Here is a 21023-nt window from a genome sequence, read left to right as displayed (position 1 = left end):
TCACATGCGTGAATATAGGTATGTAATACCTGTATCGCTCGTATCGATTACATTTGAGGTGTAGTGTATAAATTCTCCATTCTACAATAATTTTAGTCTCTCTGCTTACACAGTGCGATATTAAAAAATTCGAGTTTAAAATTACATTTCCATTTCCTCCGTGTTTTGAATCAGTAATCCATCATGCACAACGATTATGGCAATCGTCAATAATGGCTAAAGGCTAGGTGTAGACGACGTGTTTAAGAATATAAGAATCCAATGTCAACGAAAAGGAACCGGGGCTTACGATGTATCGTATACATCGATATATCGTAGGCCCGGTAGGAACCAATATATATTTTCACATCCGAACTATAATTTTAAAATAACTGCAGCTATGTTCTTACTTGGAGCGATGTCTTCACCAATATTGCGGAAAAAATATTTCCAAGAGATTAATCAAAAGTATTAGCATGTATGCTGGTGAATTCATAATTACTTCCTTCAGTCAATATGCATAGTCTGTATATACGTATACTGTATATAGATATATTTTCGAAAAGCATTGTACTGCCTGCCATAATGTAGCGCTGCCATATCGCGTATTTTTTCCTAGCATCTAACAATAAATTATTTCACAGGGCTCCTAGATATCCAAATATTCGCAAGACTGGCTATATTACCGCCACGGTTTCTGGTTGGAAACATACAAATGACAAATCACAGCAGTTGCCATATATTTGCGAAAAATGTAAACCGAATGAATTATTTATAGTGGAACCCATTAATATGATGCGAAAACAATTTTACAGCATACTTGAACAAAATAACTCTCTTTCCAAACAACGCAACTGTCAAATCAGGGGTGACCGATTCGATTAATTGCTCTGGGAATGGAATACCGCATCCGACCGTGTACTGGAATAATTTGACAGCCAATGTAACGGAAACTGTGGATACTGTCTATCAGACACCAGGCCCCGGATTTTCAATTCTTCATGTTCGAAATGCGACTTTATTTGACGAAAAGACATACACGTGTATCGCAGTTAATGCAGCTGGAGGCAACAGAGCGAAACTGGAAAGAAATGTGACGCTAACAGGTAGAAAATCCGTCATATTGATAATTTGATGTCCCATAAGTTTGGTGACTCTTCCCTTGCTCTGACCATTCATATTTCCATATTTCCTGCTTGTCGAACTTTACTGCCATCATGGCGTGTCCTTTCTTATTTGAGAAAATGCAAGTATGTTTTGACTAGAATATTGATAAGAATAAGTTTTGATATATGCAGTTAGTTTCACTGACAATATTGCGTGTCCCATCCGATATGCGGAAAATGCGGATACTTGTTTGAAAGTCTCTGACAGGCCAAAAATCTGGATAAGAAGTTTTCCCATCGCTAAATCGTGACAGGCTCTCTTTCAACCCATGGATATTCTAACCTTGTGTGGCGTTGGTTCAGCGTTTTTTTAGTATCTGAATTTGTTGAGATGTCAGGCCGTTGTCCGCACTATAGACCGATCTTTTACAAGCTATGCCACTGAATGTTAATTGCTAAAGGTGCTCCATAATCCACTAATTTTCTTTCGTTAGGGGGCCGGATTTTAACTTCAAAAAGTGCCGCGGGCCGCAGAGCATGATAGCCTTATCGTAGGCTACTATTAAATTCCCTGCATTTACCAGTCGTACAGGAATAGTGATATAGTCATACATGTTTTGTTTATGCATTATAAAGCATTACCTGACAGTGTTAGCAAGTTTGCAGTTTCTGTTATTTGTGAGAATATATTATCTTCCAGTGGCGTAAGTAAATCACGACGATTTTTTACTTAAAAAATGCTTACTGCTGGTATTACCTTCATGGAGAGTGCACTACATGTATTGCCAAGTAGGTGATAATGTATTCTCCAACCCGCCCGCAACGGAACTCTCTGTTTCAATGTGTGAGCAAGTATTAAATTACGACAGCTGTTGTCGTTACTGAGGCCATTGTGGCATTGATATCTCCACAGTTCGTGCAAAATACAGTGCAATGGGAAGTCTTGGATTTCGGGATCTCTTCTGAGCAAACCAATCATTCCCCTTTCCTTTGCTACCATGCGAGGAGTTACATAAATAATTACAGAAGTCAGCATTATCAAGCTGATGTTGTTGGGTGATCCTCGATGAAAACTCGTCTATGCAGAACAACTGTCCCTCCCCACGTTTTCCCTGCCAGCTTTAACTCTGCAAATGCGTCCACTCTGAGAAAATGCACCCAGATTATTAGCTATGCAATTTCCGTGGTGTCTGATGATTCGGACAAAGCTAGGTTAAAGTGGCCTATACGCGGCAACTTGTTTCAAAAACAGCGACAAAAGATCCACTGACATTGTTGTTACTCATTTGAACACGGTTAAATCAAGCAACTGTAGATTCAATATTGGCTAGGTGATGTTGTCTTCAAGCTGAGTTCTTGGCTTTGGCGATATTCCAAGCAATTTTGAACTATATGCTTCTGTAACGTTGTCGGCAATTTCAACAATGCCTCGAAATAAGGATTATAAGGCTAGACGCTTAGCTAGCAATGTTTTGTTCCAAGAAGAGTTGGATATGTGTTTTTAATTCCGGATGAAACTGTCGGTGCTGTCGTTTTAAGCTTCCTCGCTTCATTACGACAACTGTTCTTCGACAAATTAGACACAACCCGTTTTTTTATTTATCTTGGCGAAAGCTAATTAATAGTGTTCTGCACTGGGTTGAGAACTCGGGTTACGCGGTTTAATTCCCTTTCATAGAACGAAGATGTTGCGGGCCGCGTGTTGAGAATCCCTGGTCTATCATAATAGCGAAAGTTGCTTTACGGTAAATTCACCTGGTCATTCATAACACTGGTCAACACTATTTTTGTTGACTTTGATCAGACAATTGATTGTGACTAACTTTTGGGCGCTGAATTCAAAAATGACTTCCGTTTTTCTCTATCCCGTAAATTTTTTGGGTTAGGTACCCACCACATTTTCTCATAACCCACATAATAGCACTATTTTTAATATTTTTGGCTTATTGTATAAAACGTTTCAAAAACCTCAAGCTGTCGAAAGTAAATCAATAGACTTCAATCAGATATTTGCACTGCTTTATTTGGTTGATTTAAACTGATATTGCTTCTACATGACAAATAAAGTGCGAGTTTCAGAGTCCAAATTTGCGCTAATAACCTATTATTCTGTAAGTTGTCTAGTTTGATACTTGAGCAACAGTCAGCTAACATATGTAAGCTCCAATCTCTGGTATCATACCCCCATCATCTTCAGATGTTGGGGGGCATTTTCTCCTTGTACATCTCTGACTATGTCAAGGTTTATAGGGAAATATTAGGATATTTTAGTTTTTTTGAATGTCTGCTGTTCGACATAAAGATATGGCAGTGACACCTGTGTATCAGGGTTGCATGTGCAGTACATCCTTATTGTCTAACCACTAGAAAACACAATATTTCAAAGCTGACACATATGAGTCAATCGTGCTCGTGATATTGCAACAATGTTTCTGTATTACTCTTAATGTTTCTGTATTATTCACGAAGACTAACTGAGTGTGCAATTGTTACTGACCTAAGACTTTGCCATTTTGGAGAATGGCACACTTTAGGGCCCTTTTTACGCTACCTATAGGCATTTGCCATTCACTTGACTTGAAAATCGGGATTCCCAACTCCTCCGGTAATCTATGGTCACGGTATCATGCCTATGCCAGTATCACGGCAATACACTGAGCTACCGAAAGTAGGCCTACGATGAAAAGGCTGTTTCTCTTGATCGAATGTGAGATATCTTCTTTACCCTGCCAAGTAATCTTTTCTCACTTCATAAGGATGTTAAAAGCTCCGAAGACGTCTATTCCAAGTCCCAAAGCTTATGTCAGATCAATAACTCGTGTTGATGGACTATACTTTACTTTCTGAATCAACTTCGATTTCAAAATTTACATCATTTGGGCTGCCATCCCTGAGATCTTCATCTTGATCCAAATTATCGAGCGTATGGGAGTTTCAGGTAACACTGAATAAGCTGAAAGTGGCATTGGACCTATAGCTGATAGTAAATGTCCTATTTAATTTTCTTGCCATATCCTGCAGTTTAAATCAAATATGTGTGTGAAATATCCTCGGTTAATGGCATTCTCTAACCAAAAATGGGTGAAAACATCTGGCTAGATCGATACAAGTACCTTTTCCCCACATAATTCAATCGGGCCCTTGACTATATAACTTATTATATGTTAAAAGTGTGGATTTTAGATGATATGGAAAAGTAATATGGCTAAATTCGTGAAAATGTGCATATTTTGGGCATACGTCATAGGGCAAAAAGTTGACGTGATAGAAGAAAACCAGTGGCATTTTTGGAATAAGCACCCCAAATTAGCCTAAATCAAGTGCCAAATCAAAGTCAACAGATTTTTCGTTCAAAATTGTTGCCCAGTGTAGTCGTTGGTTTTCGTGTGGATACTAAAAAGAGTGCTCCGCTCAAAAAATGATGTGGTCTCATTTTAAAGTACTGATCGAAAACAATTTTTTGGGGGGGCCTTAGCATAGCAATAAGAGCAAACATACCAGAACATTACTTCTCAAATTTCACACGGTTGTTTTTCAGTGCCCAGTTCTCCGGAATACTTGGAAGTCTATGCGGAGAATTGTTCATCGATTCTCACAGTAATTTGGAGGCCAAATCCTAGAGCGCTCAACATGGTTCACCGGTAAGCATCTACATTCTACATGATAAGAAGCCATACCAAGTTATCTGTAAGTTCGCTGAAACATATATCGTTTCATATATTGTTTGTCCAGCTCGCGATCTCTTTCATGTAGATAATGTGTTTGTTCTTGTATTATTTATTCATAGATGAGTTGAATAGTATATTTATATTGAAGTGAAACCGAATATTTTCGGATGACTCTCGTCAGGGCCAATCGTCGTCAACTATAGTGCAGAAGTGTTGGATGTTTTTATCCAACCAATAAATGGTATTAAACGGGTGTCAAGAATGGCCTAGAACCGGCACATTGCTATGATAATTTGGAATTAGTAATAATAAATGCTTCCTAGTTATGCTAAATACATATAGAAAATGAAAAAAGTGTTGATATGCGACATCGCAACTGCTTTCAGGCGGCAACGTTGAGTTTTCGCTATGGTCACTAATCACTATTAGTAGCAAGATTGTAACATCGGCACTGACTACAAGGCTTGAAAGTTCACGCGCAGTTCAGAAAATAGTTACGAGAGTAGTAGTATAGATCGCTCGTGAGCGGCTATGCGGTACTTATGGGTGCGGCGGCGATTCGCCGCGAAACTCGTGTTGGCGATTCGCCTTTTTAGACCCCCCTCTCGCTGGCGAGTCGCCATGTGTTCTTATGGGTGCGGTCATGACTCGCCTTTTCAGGTATAGCTCGTGGCGGTGATTCGCCGTGAAAACTCGTGGTCGTGACTCGCCTTTTTTTGCTATAGGCGGTGGCGGTGATTCGCCTGTCGTATATTCTTACGGGATCTGTGGTGATTCGCCATGTGTTCTTATGGGCGTGGCGGTGATTCGTACTTTCGAGTATAGGCATCTCTCGCGCGGTGTTGAATATGTACGAGTCACCAACAATAACCGCACAAACGGAAACGTGGCTTGTTGTGCAAGAGGATTGCGCAGCGCGTGCGACCTATATTTCGAATGACCTGAGCGCTGAATTGTTTCCCATGCAGCTGTGTGCTACTATCGATTATTACACTAATCCAGTCAGTGCGCAATAGTTTGCTAAATCTAGGAATCACTTCCAAGGTAATATTTTGGTAATTAGTTTACCGCAGAGCCGACGTAGACGGCGATTCGAATATCAACAATAACCGCGTTCACAAACTAACACTTCAAAAATGTGTGAAATATTTGTAAAACCCTGCGATTGCTGACAAGATAATGTCTCGAACATAACCATCTTTAGCGACTTGGTGTTAGAGACATACCGATCGCTCACAAGGTAATATTTCCGCAATAAGTTTGTCACAGAGCCGGCGCAGACGGTGATTCGTAAACCAACAATTTGACACTTTCTGGTGGTCGCTATATGTTTGACACTTCGGAACGCGGTTGACTTTAGTTGTATGATAAGAATCATGCGAAAATACAAGTAATGTGTCAATTTGTCAACTTGAAATGAAACTTACTACACAGCTCAAGTTGATTCGTATCTGAATGTGTTAATTCGGTACAATTCTAATTATTTCGAGAAATCTTTTTAACGTGATCTTTTGATTCGACTGTAACCTGAATATTACTGACGCCGACTTTCAGCCACATTGAATTATTCGCACATCCCGCGCCGCTGTTTTCACACCTATAGAATGAATACCAACTATAACTCTACAAGAATCAAGAATCACAAGTATGTGCATTATACAGTTATTGTCTTTATCAACATGAAATCAAACTCTTAACAAAAACACGCAACTAATCTTTTTTCAACTCTAGCATTACCAAAAAATTCAGGTATTGTTGATTGAAAATCCTTGAGTCCTTATTATCAAAAATGTTATAGTGCGGCGTCGGAATCCATTCGCGGGATGTACTAAAGGTAAATTTGGGTAATCCAAAATGAAATATCTCGACTTCGACATAGTCTGAATTGAAATAGATTGACAAACATAACTTCCAACTTTCACCCAGTCACATTTCGAAATTATACGAATATTGATTTGAAACAAGTCATGAAATATTACAACTATGTTCGCGATCGGACTTTCCTTTTGGCAAAGATGGTTTCAGAAATACTATCACTATGACATCTCAACATTTCAACATCTTGCCATCAACAAAAGAGTAAAATACAAAAACCTTGGCAAGTCAATCCGTTTGTAACTCACCCAACCAAAACAAAAAGTATCCGTATGAAAAGTAGACAAGACTACGCCAGTACTCACTACAATCCAAAATCCATAGCAAGCTCGGTTGTATTCATATCCCTACGACGCGTCTTTTGTTTTTCAACTGTAAAAGTCGTTACTATTTTGAAAGACAAAGTAATTACTACTCGATATATTTTGTAAGACAAAAGTAATTACTACTCGGTGCGCGCAACTTGAGATTAACATATGTTTTGAGTATATGATATTTGAATGTCTGACCAACGTAATTGAGAATTCATTTCTTACAATCGAACGCAGGTGTTATATTGAATATTATCATGATGTAATCATAAGGATTGATACTTTAGTTTGACATACGAGATTTGTAATAGTCGATCATGACTTGATTATTGAATCATGACGTAATTACACCGGTGTTGGTTATTGTGATATCAACAAACTTTTCAGGGATATTTTTAATTAACGCATCGATTTGTAAAACGAGGACTTGCATATGCGGAAAGTTTTTGATCAGGAAATTAAACCAGGATCGTTCGAATCATGTGATCAATATTTAACCCTTTCACACCCACCATTGTACGTGCTAAATGTAAAAAAAAAACATTGTGAAGTCTATAGATCTACACTTCAAGGTTTTGATCAGCACAGAAGCAATTGTAATACCTTTACCGATGCGTCCTAAACAACAGACTTGGTTAATACAAACTCATGTCAATAATAAAATCACAGTATGTGCTACACTGAAATCTACAGAAAATGTCTTTGTATTGCTGCTCGTAGTAGTGATATCGATTTGAACCTCCAGAATAAATGCCATCATCTAACCAAACTACTGAAATTCGTTGTCAATTCGTCTGATGTTCACTGAATGCGTACTAGAACTATTTGCGCAACGCACACGATCAAAGAAATTGGAAATTTTCCCATTGTCATTCGTCAACGTAAATACTATCACAATACTCTGTCACTAAAAGACGTTACTTGTATGTGATTGAATCACCGGTAATTAACTAGCTAAATCAAACCCCTAAGAAATTTCACACACTCATTGGATATTAAACAGCGCGCCGCTTAATCGTTGTGGGTCGTTTTTCTAAGTACAAATCATATCCACCCAACCGAAAACAATTTTCACTCACTTGGTTAATGAAGCCGAGGTCGACATTCGATATTTTGTTTGCGGGAAATACTTTGTAATAAGCACACTGGAGTGGTTGAGCTTTACCATCATCAAGCTGTCATTTGTATCGTTTAATTAACCGACATTTAGCGATTGGTGAGCATACCGAACGATACACAGTCACTTCGAAATACTCCGTTGATCGTAATTTCCATCATCATAATAATCGAAGTACAATTGTTTCGAATCGCTGGAGTGGTTGAGCTTTACATCATCAGACTGCCATCTGTACATCAAGAATACATCCGACTTGTAACTGGGTCGTTTACCTAACCGAGTTGTATGTACAGTTTGATATTTAGCGATTGCAGAACATACCACTTCGAAATACTGCGTTGATCTCAATTCCTTTGTCGTGATAATCGAAGTACATTTGTTTCGATTTCATAGAAACCAACTTTTCTATGACGTGATAAATTTTTGAAAAGTTATGCTTAGAAGATTGGTGCATCTCGCGAAAAAATAATATACCACTCATATTGATACTGTTACTCCATTGACCGGTATTTTTAAACGAGTCGATTTTCAACCGAGCAAAAATTTATTACTTGAGTTGTCTCACTTACTATATTTAAATGTAAACTCACCCGTCTTTCAACAACAAAGACATGGATAAAAAGTACACAAGCAAACACAACAAGTTTTACTTTTGTTGGACACCAATTATTATTCCACGCATCTCATTTCATACTAAGTGTATATGAAAGATATTCATGGGGTTGCCAGTGAACCCGTCCCTCGGTGAACCCGTCCCGTGAACCCGTCCCTCGGTGAACCCGTCCCTCGGTGAACCCGGCCCTCGATGAACTCGGCCCTCGGTGAATTCCGCCCTCGGGAAATTTTGAAATTAAGTGTATTAACAAGTATTAATATGAATTATTAAACTAATAATGTTATTATCAACTGATTTGTCGATCTTGTAAGGAGGTCAGGGCATGCGTAGATCACGCAGTCACGGAGTGATCAGATCACGTGATCACGATTGCGTGGTCGGCTCATTGTTGAATTGACTTGACGAGGGGCGGACGTGCGACGTTCGACATCCTCGTATCTGTTCATGACATCGCATTGGGTCTTATCGCATTGTATAGTGTGTGTGACTTGTTCAGATGAAAAATATATCCCAACGATTGTTATTGCTCACATATCAACCACGCGTGGTCTGCTCGTTATTGCAACTGTAGGTTGAGGTGGGGTGTTAGGGTTGGGTAGGGTATAGGGGGGGGGGAGACATTAGGTTTCGGGGAGTGGGACATTGGGGTTCGGGTAGGATACTAGGGTTGGGGGAGGGGGGATATTAGGGTTGGTGGAGGTGGGATATTAGGGTTAGGGTTAGGATATTAGGGTTGCCGGAGGTGGGATATTAGGGTTGGGGGAGGGGGATATTAGGGTTGGGGTAGGATATTAGGGTTGCCGGAAGTGGGATATTAGGGTTGCCGGAGGTGGGATATTAGGGTTGGGGGAGGGGGGATATTAGGGTTGGGGGAGGGGGGATATTAAGGTTGGGGTAGGATATTAGGGTTAGGGTTAGGATATTAGGGTTGCCGGAGGTGGGATATTAGGGTTGCCGGTGGGGGACATTAGGGTTGGGGTAGGATATTAGGGCTGCCGGAGGTGGGATATTAGGGTTAGGGTTAGGATATTAGGGTTGCCGGAGGTGAGATATTAGGGTTGCCGGTGAATACAAAATTTCCCGAGGGACGGGTTCACCGAGGGACGGGTTCACGGGACTGGTTCACCGAGGGACGGGTTCACTGGTAATCATTCATGGCACACGAAAATATTCGATATTCCATGCTACGAACATACGCAATGATTCGTGACGCTTTCACACTATTTCGATTTAGTGTAACAAAAAAAGCAACAACAATTTTCACTCTCTTGACTTATGAAAACAACAGACGAACCTTCATTCAATATTTTGTTTTTGTCAACTAGTTACTTTTTCATGAGACCCCCACAACTCTTACAGAAGTACGAAAGATATTTACATCACACAAAGTAATCAACTTTACTCGATATTCTCACATTACGAAACTAAAGAATGGTTGGTTTGACTCTACAAACTGTTTCGTTACCTCAAGAACTTTATTGTGTGAATGGTTGTTCATGTGTCTTAAGAACCAAATAGTTCAACACAGCACTAGTACCAACAGAAACATCAGAGTTGTTTACACAAAAGTTTGTATGTGTACAGTATGCGAATACCATGTGTAAGTCCAGCACAATTGTGGTATCCATCCGGGTTTAGTTAACACAATTTACGACACCGAGGTCGCCTCATCTTTCGTAAGACAACAAACCAACCAAGGTTTCAGGATATGTCCATGTCATAGCAATAAATCAGCTACTCCAACAACAGAGTACATATGTTTTCTAGTTACGGTGCTTACATCTTACACACAAATCAATCTACCTTGCTAACAAAAAGTGCTGAGTCATCAAGTGATTGCCCTACCAACAAAACAGCTAAACGTACTATCATACAAAATGGCCGTTGTAGTCACCAACGGTACATGGTACAAGTAACAAGTCTCGAGAATCCAGTTATTGAAAAAACGTGAAAGTGTTTCTCCTGCGCCAAGTCGTTATGTTGACGAAAGCGTATATTGTAATATCATGATCGATTTGCATTCGTTGGTCACAAAATGTCACTACTCTAAATAATTATTTTTCACTCAAACACAAACGCATACTTGTCACCATTCGTTTTCATCAAGCACGAGTTCACGAAACCTACTTACTACGACATGAATTATTATTTTTATGTTGTGTAAATAGGTAATAATTCATTTTAGTAACACTATATCAACATCATCGAGTTGTGTGAATAGATTTACATGTGATCTTGTGGTTTTAATCGAAGTACACAGTACGGTCTAATGTAGAGTCATCTCTATTGTACAGCAACTCGGTAATCGAAATGCATTAAAATTTAAACAGCGATCTTGTTTCATCACGCGAAAAATATGTTCACTATCACGATACTCTGCACAGGACGTGTAAATCCTTTTCACGCGCGTAATAGTATCCCAACTGCTACCGGCGACAACGTTTAACAAGACCAACGACACTAAACATACGATACCTACCCTAGTAAAATTTCCATTTTCACCTGGAGGTCAGCCGTTACCTGAGTAAAAATACCGTTATTCTTTGGAGATTTATCGTTTAATCAGAGTAACAAAACATCTTCACTTGGGGGTCTATCGTTTCCAAGAGTAACAAGCCCCCTTTCCTTTGGAAATCTATTTTTACCTGGGTAACAAACCTTTGTCACTTGCAAATATATTTTTCCCCCGGGTAACAAACCTTTTTCGCTTGCAAATATATTTTTTTTTGAGCAACAGACCATTTTTACTTGGAAATAAATTTTTTCCTTGAGCAACAAACCATTTTCACTTGGAAATATATTTTTTCCCTGAGCAACAAACCATTTTCACTCGGCGGGTCGTCGTTTACCTGAGTAAAAATATCATTTTCCTTTGGAGATCTGGTGTTTACCCATTGTAACAATACATTTTCACTTGGAAATCTGTCGTTTACCTGAGTACCAATACCGTTTTCACTTGGAAAGCTATCTTTTCCCTGGGTAACAATACCATTTTCGTTTTGAAAACTGACCACCACACCGACCAATTTGATATTTTTTGTATATTGTTACAACAGACAGTGACAAAATATACACCAACAACAACTCCGATACATTTGTGTAATCGCATACTCACTTGTTCTGGTGCATCCCATCAAAATTGACGGTTAGCCACACATACACACAATAACAATGCGCTATTTCGATATGACTGCGATGTCCGGGTTCGTGCTTTAGATTTTCCAGAATCAATCCATCTAAAGTTGTAATCCCCCGACTTTGTTAACTGGTTGATACACGGATAACAATCTTCGGGAAATGTGGGAATGCATGCTACCCATCGTGCTAACGATTCCAGGTTACTTGTAAATAATTTTCTTGCTCACCCTATACAGATTATACGTACAGGGATATGTAGCGGTAATCGGTTTGGTCAATACATATCGCCCCATTTAGTATGGAATTACAAACCCAATACAGGTCAGTCCATAACCGGATCCGGATATTCAATGCAAAGCGATAAAGCAGAACCAATGACCAAATGTAATTAAACATGTAGATTCACAACCCTTGATTTTTTCGTGAAAAATGACAGTACATATCGAATATACTTTACGATTGTTCAACCCTACCAAGTATTCACGTAAATGTGGTTTATGACATTACATACAATGTGTCGGTCTACAAATGTTGAGTGTTTACGCACACATCGGTATGACCCATAGACAACATCATCATACCCGCCAGGACTTCGTTATTGAATCGCGAGGTCAATAAAATCAATTTTGTATATTCAATCGGTGGCATAGACGACGGAAGGCTTGGAGATCCAATGTAAAATTCAAACAAACGGGTATATTTGTCCATCTTGGTTATTCACTCAACTACCATTGGTACCCTCGATACAGCGAACGGTACAGTATGCAACGCATATCATTAGAGTGATATATCCACAGGTAAATATGGGGCCTGGCCACAATAATTATATCGAGAATTAACCCAGATTACTATCCGTTCACTGATTCACTCGATGGTTTTAGCAACTTGTAACAACACGAGATAGACATGATTCGAATTACTAATATTCATAATTTTTATGATAAGTGTCGTTACCGATCGCTCACTAAGTCGATATGAGTATTCGAAAAATCGGATATCACTACTCTCAACACCAGTGATTCAGTTTAAGTTTGAAATCGATTTGATGATGTAATCCAAGGTGTGTTTCTGTGGGATCTGCTAACCTTTACGAGAGAGTGCTGTCTCTTTGACACATGAAACAATTATTATCAACCACACCTTGCGTGCATCGATTTGTCGGCGTCGTACAATTATTGTGGCCAGACCCCATATTTACCTGTGGATATATCACTCTAATGATATGCGTTGCATACTGTACCGTTCGCTGTATCGAGAGTACCAATGGTAGTTGAGTGAATAACCAAGATGGACAAATATACCCGTTTGTTTGTCTGAATTTTACATTGGATCTCCAAGCCTTCCGTCGTCTATGCCACCATAGACGATTGAATATACAAAATTGAATATACAAAATTCATTTTATTGACCTCGCGATGCAATAACGAAGTCCTGGCGGGTATGATGATGTTGTCTATGGGTCATACCGATGTGTGCATAAACACTCAACATTTGTACACCGACACATTGTATGTAATGTCATAAACCACATTTACGTGAATACTTGGTAGGGTTGAACAATCGTAAAGTATATTCGATATGTATTGTCATTTTTCACGAAAAAAAAATCAAGGATTGTGAATCTACATGTTTAATTACATTTGATCATTGGTTCTGCTTTATCGCTTTGCATTGAATATCCGGATCCGGTTATGGACTGATCTGTATTGGGTTTGTATTCCATACTAAATGGGGCGATATGTATTGACCAAACCGATTACCGCTACATATCCCTGTACGTATAATCTGTATAGGGTGAGCAAGAAATTTATTTACAAGTAACCTGGAATCGTTAGCATGATGGGTAGCATGCATTCCCACATTTTCCGAAGATTGTTATCCGTGTATCAATCAGTTAACAAAGTCGGGGGATTACAACTTTAGACGGATTGATTCTCGAAAATCTAAAGCACGAACCCGGACATCGCAGTCATATCGAAATAGCGCATTGTTATTGTGTGTGTGTGTGGCTAACCGTCAATTTTGATGGGATGCACCAGAACAAGTGAGTATGCGATTACACAAATGTATCGGAGTTGTTGTTGGTGTATATTTTGTAACTGTCTGTTGTAACAATATACAAAAAATATCAAATTGGTCGGTGTGGTGGTCAGTTTTCAAAACGAAAATGGTATTGTTACCCAGGGAAAAGATAGATTTCCAAGGGAAAACGGTATTGGTACTCGGGTAAACGACAGATTTCCAAGTGAAAATGTATTGTTACAATGGGTAAACACCAGATCTCCAAAGGAAAATGATATTTTTACTCAGGTAAACGACGACCCGCCGAGTAAAAATGGTTTGTTGCTCAGGGATAAAATATATTTCCAAGTGAAAATGGTTTGTTGCTCAAGGAAAAAAATTATTTCCAAGCGAAAAAGGTTTGTTACCCGGGGGAAAATATATTTGCAAGTGAAAAAGGTTTGTTACCCAGGGAAAAATAGATTTCCAAAGGAAAGGGGGCTTGTTACTCTTGGAAACGATAGACCCCCAAGTGAAAATGTTTTGTTACTCTGATTAAACGATAAATCTCCAAAGAATAATGGTATTTTTACTCAGGTAACGGCTGACCTCCAGGTGAAAATGGAAATTTTACTTGGGTAGGTATCGTATGTTTAGTGTCGTTGGTGTTGTTAAACGTTGTCGCCGGTAGCCGTTGGGATACTATTACGCGCGTGAAAAGGATTTACACGTCCTGTGCAGAGTATCGTGATAGTGAACATATTTTTCGCGTGATGAAACAAGATCGCTGTTTAAATTTTAATGCATTTCGATTACCGAGTTGCTGTACAATAGAGATGACTCTACATTAGACCGTACTGTGTACTTCGATTAAAACCACAAGATCACATGTAAATCTATTCACACAACTCGATGATGTTGATATAGTGTTACTAAAATGAATTATTACCTATTTACACAACATAAAAATAATAATTCATGTCGTAGTAAGTAGGTTTCGTGAACTCGTGCTTGATGAAAACGAATGGTGACAAGTATGCGTTTGTGTTTGAGTGAAAAATAATTATCTAGAGTAGTGACATTTTTTGACCAACGAATGCAAATCGATCATGATATTACAATATACGCTTTCGTCAACATAACGACTTGGCGCAGGAGAAACACTTTCACGTTTTTTCAATAACTGGATTCTCGAGACTTGTTACTTGTACCATGTACCGTTGGTGACTACAACGGCCATTTTGTATGATAGTACGTTTAGCTGTTTTGTTGGTAGGGCAATCACTTGATGACTCAGCACTTTTTGTTAGCAAGGTAGATTGATTTGTGTGTAAGATGTAAGCACCGTAACTAGAAAACATATGTACTCTGTTGTTGGAGTAGCTGATTTATTGCTATGACATGGACATATCCTGAAACCTTGGTTGGTTTGTTGTCTTACGAAAGATGAGGCGACCTCGGTGTCGTAAATTGTGTTAACTAAACCCGGATGGATACCACAATTGTGCTGGACTTACACATGGTATTCGCATACTGTACACATACAAACTTTTGTGTAAACAACTCTGATGTTTCTGTTGGTACTAGTGCTGTGTTGAACTATTTGGTTCTTAAGACACATGAGCAACCATTCAGACAATAAAGTTCTTGAGGTAACGAAACAGTTTGTAGAGTCAAACCAACCATTCTTTAGTTTCGTAATGTGAGAATATCGAGTAAAGTTGATTACTTTTTGTGATGTAAATATCTTTCGTACTTCTGTAAGAGTTGTGGGGGTCTCATGAAAAAGTAACTAGTTGACAAAAACAAAATATTGAATGAAGGTTCGTCTGTTGTTTTCATAAGTCAAGAGAGTGAAAATTGTTGTTGCTGTTTTTGTTACACTAAATCGAAATAGTATGAAAGCGTCACCAATCATTGCGTATGTTCGTAGCATGGAATATCGAATATTTTCGTGTGCCATGAATATCTTTCATATACACTTAGTATGAAATGAGATGCGTGGAATAATAATTGGTGTCCAACAAAAGTAAAACTTGTTGTGTTTGCTTGTGTACTTTTTATCCATGTCTTTGTTGTTGAAAGACGGGTGAGTTTACATTTAAATATAGTAAGCGGGACAACTCAAGTAATAAATTTTTGCTCGGTTGAAAATCGACTCGTTTGAAAATACCGGTCAATGGAGTAACAGTATCAATATGAGTGGTATATTATTTTTTCGCGAGATGCACCAATCTTCTAAGCATAACTTTTCAAAAATTTATCACGTCATAGAAAAGTTGGTTTTTATGAAATCGAAACAAATGTACTTCAATTATCACGACAAAGGAATTGAGATCAACGCAGTATTTCGAAGTGGTATGTTCTGCAATCGCTAAATATCAAACTGTACATACAACTCGGTTAGGTAAACGACCCAGTTACAAGTCGGATGTATTCTTGATGTACAGATGGCAGTCTGATGATGTAAAGCTCAACCACTCCAGCGATTCGAAACAATTGTACTTCGATTATTATGATGATGGAAATTACGATCAACGGAGTATTTCGAAGTGACTGTGTATCGTCCGGTATGCTCACCAATCGCTAAATGTCGGTTAATTAAACGATACAAATGACAGCTTGATGATGGTAAAGCTCAACCACTCCAGTGTGCTTATTACAAAGTATTTCCCGCAAACAAAATATCGAATGTCGACCTCGGCTTCATTAACCAAGTGAGTGAAAATTGTTTTCGGTTGGGTGGATATGATTTGTACTTAGAAAAACGACCCACAACGATTAAGCGGCGCTGTTTAATATCCAATGAGTGTGTGAAATTTCTTAGGGGTTTGATTTAGCTAGTTAATTACCGGTGATTCAATCACATACAAGTAACGTCTTTTAGTGACAGAGTATTGTGATGGTATTTACTTTGACGAATGACAATGGAAAAATTTCCAATTTCTTTGATCGTGTGCGTTGCGCTAGTACGCATTCAGTGAACATCAGACGTATTGACAACGAATTTCAGTAGTTTGGTTAGATGATGGCAATTATTCTGGAGGTTCAAATCGATATCACTACTACGAGCAGCAATACAAAGACATTTTCTGTAGATTTCAGTGTAGCACATACTGTGATTTTATTATTGACATGAGTTTGTATTAACCAAGTCTGTTGTTTAGGACGCATCGGTAAAGGTATTACAATTGCTTCTGTGCTGATCAAAACCTTGAAGTGTAGATCTATAGACTTCACAATGTTTTTTTTTTACATTTAGCACGTACAATGGTGGGTGTGAAAGGGTTAAATATTGATCACATGATTCGAACGATCCTGGATTAATTTCCTGATCAAAAACTTTCCGCACATGCAAGTCCTCTTTTTACAAATCGATGCGTTAATTAAAAATATCCCTGAAAAGTTTGTTGATATCACAATACCCAACACCGGTGTAATTACGTCATGATTCAATAATCAAGTCATGATCGACTATTACAAATCTCGTATGTCAAACTAAAGTATCAATCCTTATGATTACATCATGATAATATTCAATATAACACCTGCGTTCGATTGTAAGAAATGAATTCTCAACTACGTTGGTCAGACATTCAAATATCATAAACTCAAAACATATGTTAATCTCAAGTTGCGCGCACCGAGTAGTAATTACTTTTGTCTTACAAAATATATCGAGTAGTAATTACTTTGTCTTTCAAAATAGTAACGACTTTTACAGTTGAAAAACAAAAGACGCGTCGTAGGGATATGAATACAACCGAGCTTGCTATGGATTTTGGATTGTAGTGATTACTAGCGTAGTCTTGTCTACTTTTCATACGGATACTTTTTGTATTGGTTGGGTGAGTTACAAACGGATTGACTTGCTAAGGTTTTTGTATTTTACTCTTTTGTTGATGGCAAGATGTTGAAATGTTGAGATGTCATAGTGATAGTATTTCTGAAACTATCTTTGCCAAAAGGAAAGTCCGATCGCGAATATAGATGTAATATTTCATGACTTGTTTCAAATCAATATGCGTATAATTTCGAAATGTGACTGGGTGAAAGTTGGAAGTTATGTTTGTAAATCTATTTCAATTCAGACTATGTCGAAGTCGAGATATTTCATTTTGGATTACCCAAATTTACCTTTAGTACATCCCGCGAATGGATTCCGACGCCGCACTATAACATTTTTGATAATAAGGACTCAAGGATTTTCAATCAACAATACCTGAATTTTTTGGTAATGCTAGAGTTGAAAAATGATTAGTTGCGTGTTTTTGTTAAGAGTTTGATTTCATGTTGATAAAGACAATAACTGTATAATGCACATACTTGTGATTCTTGATTCTTGTAGAGTTATAGTTGGTATTCATTCTATAGGTGTGAAAACAGCGGCGCGGGATGTGCGAATAATTCAATGTGGCTGAAAGTCGGCGTCAGTAATATTCAGGTTACAGTCGAATCAAAAGATCACGTTAAAAAGATTTTTCGAAATAATTAGAATTGTACCGAATTAACACATTCAGATACGAATCAACTTGAGCTGTGTAGTAAGTTTCATTTCAAGTTGACAAATTGACACATTACTTGTATTTTCGCATGATTCTTATCATACAACTAAAGTCAACCGCGTTCCGAAGTGTCAAACATATAGCGACCACCAGAAAGTGTCAAATTGTTGGTTTACGAATCACCGTCTGCGCCGGCTCTGTGACAAACTTATTGCGGAAATATTACCTTGTGAGCGATCGGTATGTCTGTAACACCAAGTCGCTAAAGATGGTTATGTTCGAGACATTATCTTGTCAGCAATCGCAGGGTTTTACAAATATTTCACACATTTTTGAAGTGTTAGTTTGTGAACGCGGTTATTGTTGATATTCGAATCGCCGTCTACGTCGGCTCTGCGGTAAACTAATTACCAAAATATTACCTTGGAAGTGATTCCTAGATTTAGCAAACTATTGCGCACTGACTGGATTAGTGTAATAATCGATAGTAGCACACAGCTGCATGGGAAACAATTCAGCGCTCAGGTCATTCGAAATATAGGTCGCACGCGCTGCGCAATCCTCTTGCACAACAAGCCACGTTTCCGTTTGTGCGGTTATTGTTGGTGACTCGTACATATTCAACACCGCGCGAGAGATGCCTATACTCGAAAGTACGAATCACCGCCACGCCCATAAGAACACATGGCGAATCACCACAGATCCCGTAAGAATATACGACAGGCGAATCACCGCCACCGCCTATAGCAAAAAAAGGCGAGTCACGACCACGAGTTTTCACGGCGAATCACCGCCACGAGCTATACCTGAAAAGGCGAGTCATGACCGCACCCATAAGAACACATGGCGACTCGCCAGCGAGAGGGGGGTCTAAAAAGGCGAATCGCCAACACGAGTTTCGCGGCGAATCGCCGCCGCACCCATAAGAACCCCATAGCCGCTCACGAGCGATCTATACTACTACTTACGAGAAGGTGGTGAAATAACTAATTAGAGATGCAGAACATGAATACAGCTTCGAAAAATACAGTCCTAAAAACGTTTATTTACTCGAAGTACCCCTCTCGTGCCTCTCATCAAGAGGTACCGGTTTGATAAAGGACAGAAAATGGAGTTGAATTCAAAACCAAACCGCCAAGTGTGACGTAATAACATGGAGATTATAAATAACATCAATAGAATCTGAACGTTAGCAACAATGCAGTGCATAGCAATTCAGACAACGTAAAACAAGTAGTGTGCGTGTGTGTGTGAGACATACAAAATACAAAGCAAAATAGTTCTGGAAGCTGTATTGCGTGAGATCAAAATATCAAATAAATAACACGGTAGCAGACAACGGTAGCACGTACACGCTTCTGTCTTACGCTGTTTACACCCGAACGATAATTTAATATTGTATACAAACTTCATAGACGTAGAGTCTGCGTTTATCATTAAATCGTCAATAGTGCACACTACGCATACCCATCATGCAGGGTCAACTCTGCGTCATGATTCAAACAAAGGGAACATAGAAATATGCTACACTCGAGAAAAGATTGTAGGACTGGGGATACGGAGAGCCGTAAAAAAATAACATCGTTTCTATAGACAATCTAACACTTTCATGGGCTGAACAGAAAATTTTCCAATTTTTTTATATCTATTTTTATGTAATAAATAGAAACTTTCTTCTCCTGTAGCAATGCGGCTACTGGTTGGAATTGAACCACAATTGGTGTGTAAGCTTTAATTAGGTATCCTTACAATTTTATCAAGTAGCCAGTAGGAATTGAGAAAAAAGTCATTTTTGAAGAGCCTTATAGTCAACATACTGGCATTATTTGATTATTGAGGCCCCCAAGCGACCAAAAAGTTTGAATCTGGCTCTGGCTAAATTGAGTTTGACAGCTTTGGCCTACAACATATATGGACAATGGACATACATAAGTGCGAAAGTTGTGAAACGATGACTGCCGTATTGCTGTTTTACAAGCGAATTCTCTAACGATATAACATTCTTTCAGGCTTCAAATCAAGACTGGTAAGGGCAATAAAATTCACGAGACATATGTAACTCCATCAACTGTGGGCGATCTGGTTCATAAACAAACCGTCCAGCCGTGGTCGATGTTCACAGTCAAGGTAAATTTGCTTGGTTCTAGTGATAGCCTACACATACCTTAGTGACATTGTGTAAGGGAAACGTAGCTTTGCGTTTATTAATTGCTGTTATAAATTAAGTTCTGTTCTTGATATATGCATACGGACTTTCCATCGTTATCACCGATACGAAAATATTATCAATTATTGTGGAAATCTTGGCCGAATAATACTAGACACACTTGAAATATTTCACGACCGTTTGAAACACAGAGTAAACATGCGCTAGGCACTTCCCTTAAAGAGCCTATCCTCGCTGTACAGCAATAAGTATTCAAATACGTCGTAGTTCTCACATCACACAATAAATCACACTTGCTATGGAATCCGCCAACTGCTGATTCAGCCCATTGATGAGCAGGATCCACATTGTTAAGTTACAACCGACTTTTCCGTTACATCTGCTTGAATGGACAGACGATTCTTAATTGTCTTGACTGATTCGATTTTGCATTTTACTGCGTATTTGGTCGCTTCATTCAGCGATTGTTTCAGCATTACTTAGCAACTTCCTTCTATACCCACACAGCTACTATTTGATCTCCCCGCCTAATTTTATAGC

The 21023-nt window shown here is 38.7% G+C and overlaps 2 protein-coding genes across 2 annotated transcripts in view; one reads left to right on the top strand and one right to left on the bottom strand.

Moving 5' to 3' along the window:
- Positions 1 to 21023, bottom strand: part of LOC145452907 (macrophage mannose receptor 1-like) — a 448907-nt gene that overhangs the window by 38516 nt on the left and 389368 nt on the right. The gene's annotated exons all lie outside the window — the stretch shown is intronic.
- Positions 1 to 21023, top strand: part of LOC145452896 (uncharacterized) — a 172899-nt gene that overhangs the window by 67144 nt on the left and 84732 nt on the right. Inside the window, exon 17 of the mRNA XM_080331023.1 lies at positions 624 to 733. Within this exon, the coding sequence (XP_080187149.1) occupies positions 624 to 733 (110 nt within the window). The remainder of the gene's footprint in view (positions 1 to 623; positions 734 to 21023) is intronic.

This window comes from Botryllus schlosseri, chromosome 12 (genome assembly GCF_051294905.1).
Source record: "Botryllus schlosseri isolate E-star chromosome 12, Bs_hap1, whole genome shotgun sequence".
NCBI classification, from domain to species: domain Eukaryota; kingdom Metazoa; phylum Chordata; class Ascidiacea; order Stolidobranchia; family Styelidae; genus Botryllus; species Botryllus schlosseri.
The sequence above is the reverse complement of the archived record's forward strand: the minus strand, read 5'-3'. Positions and strand labels throughout refer to the sequence as shown.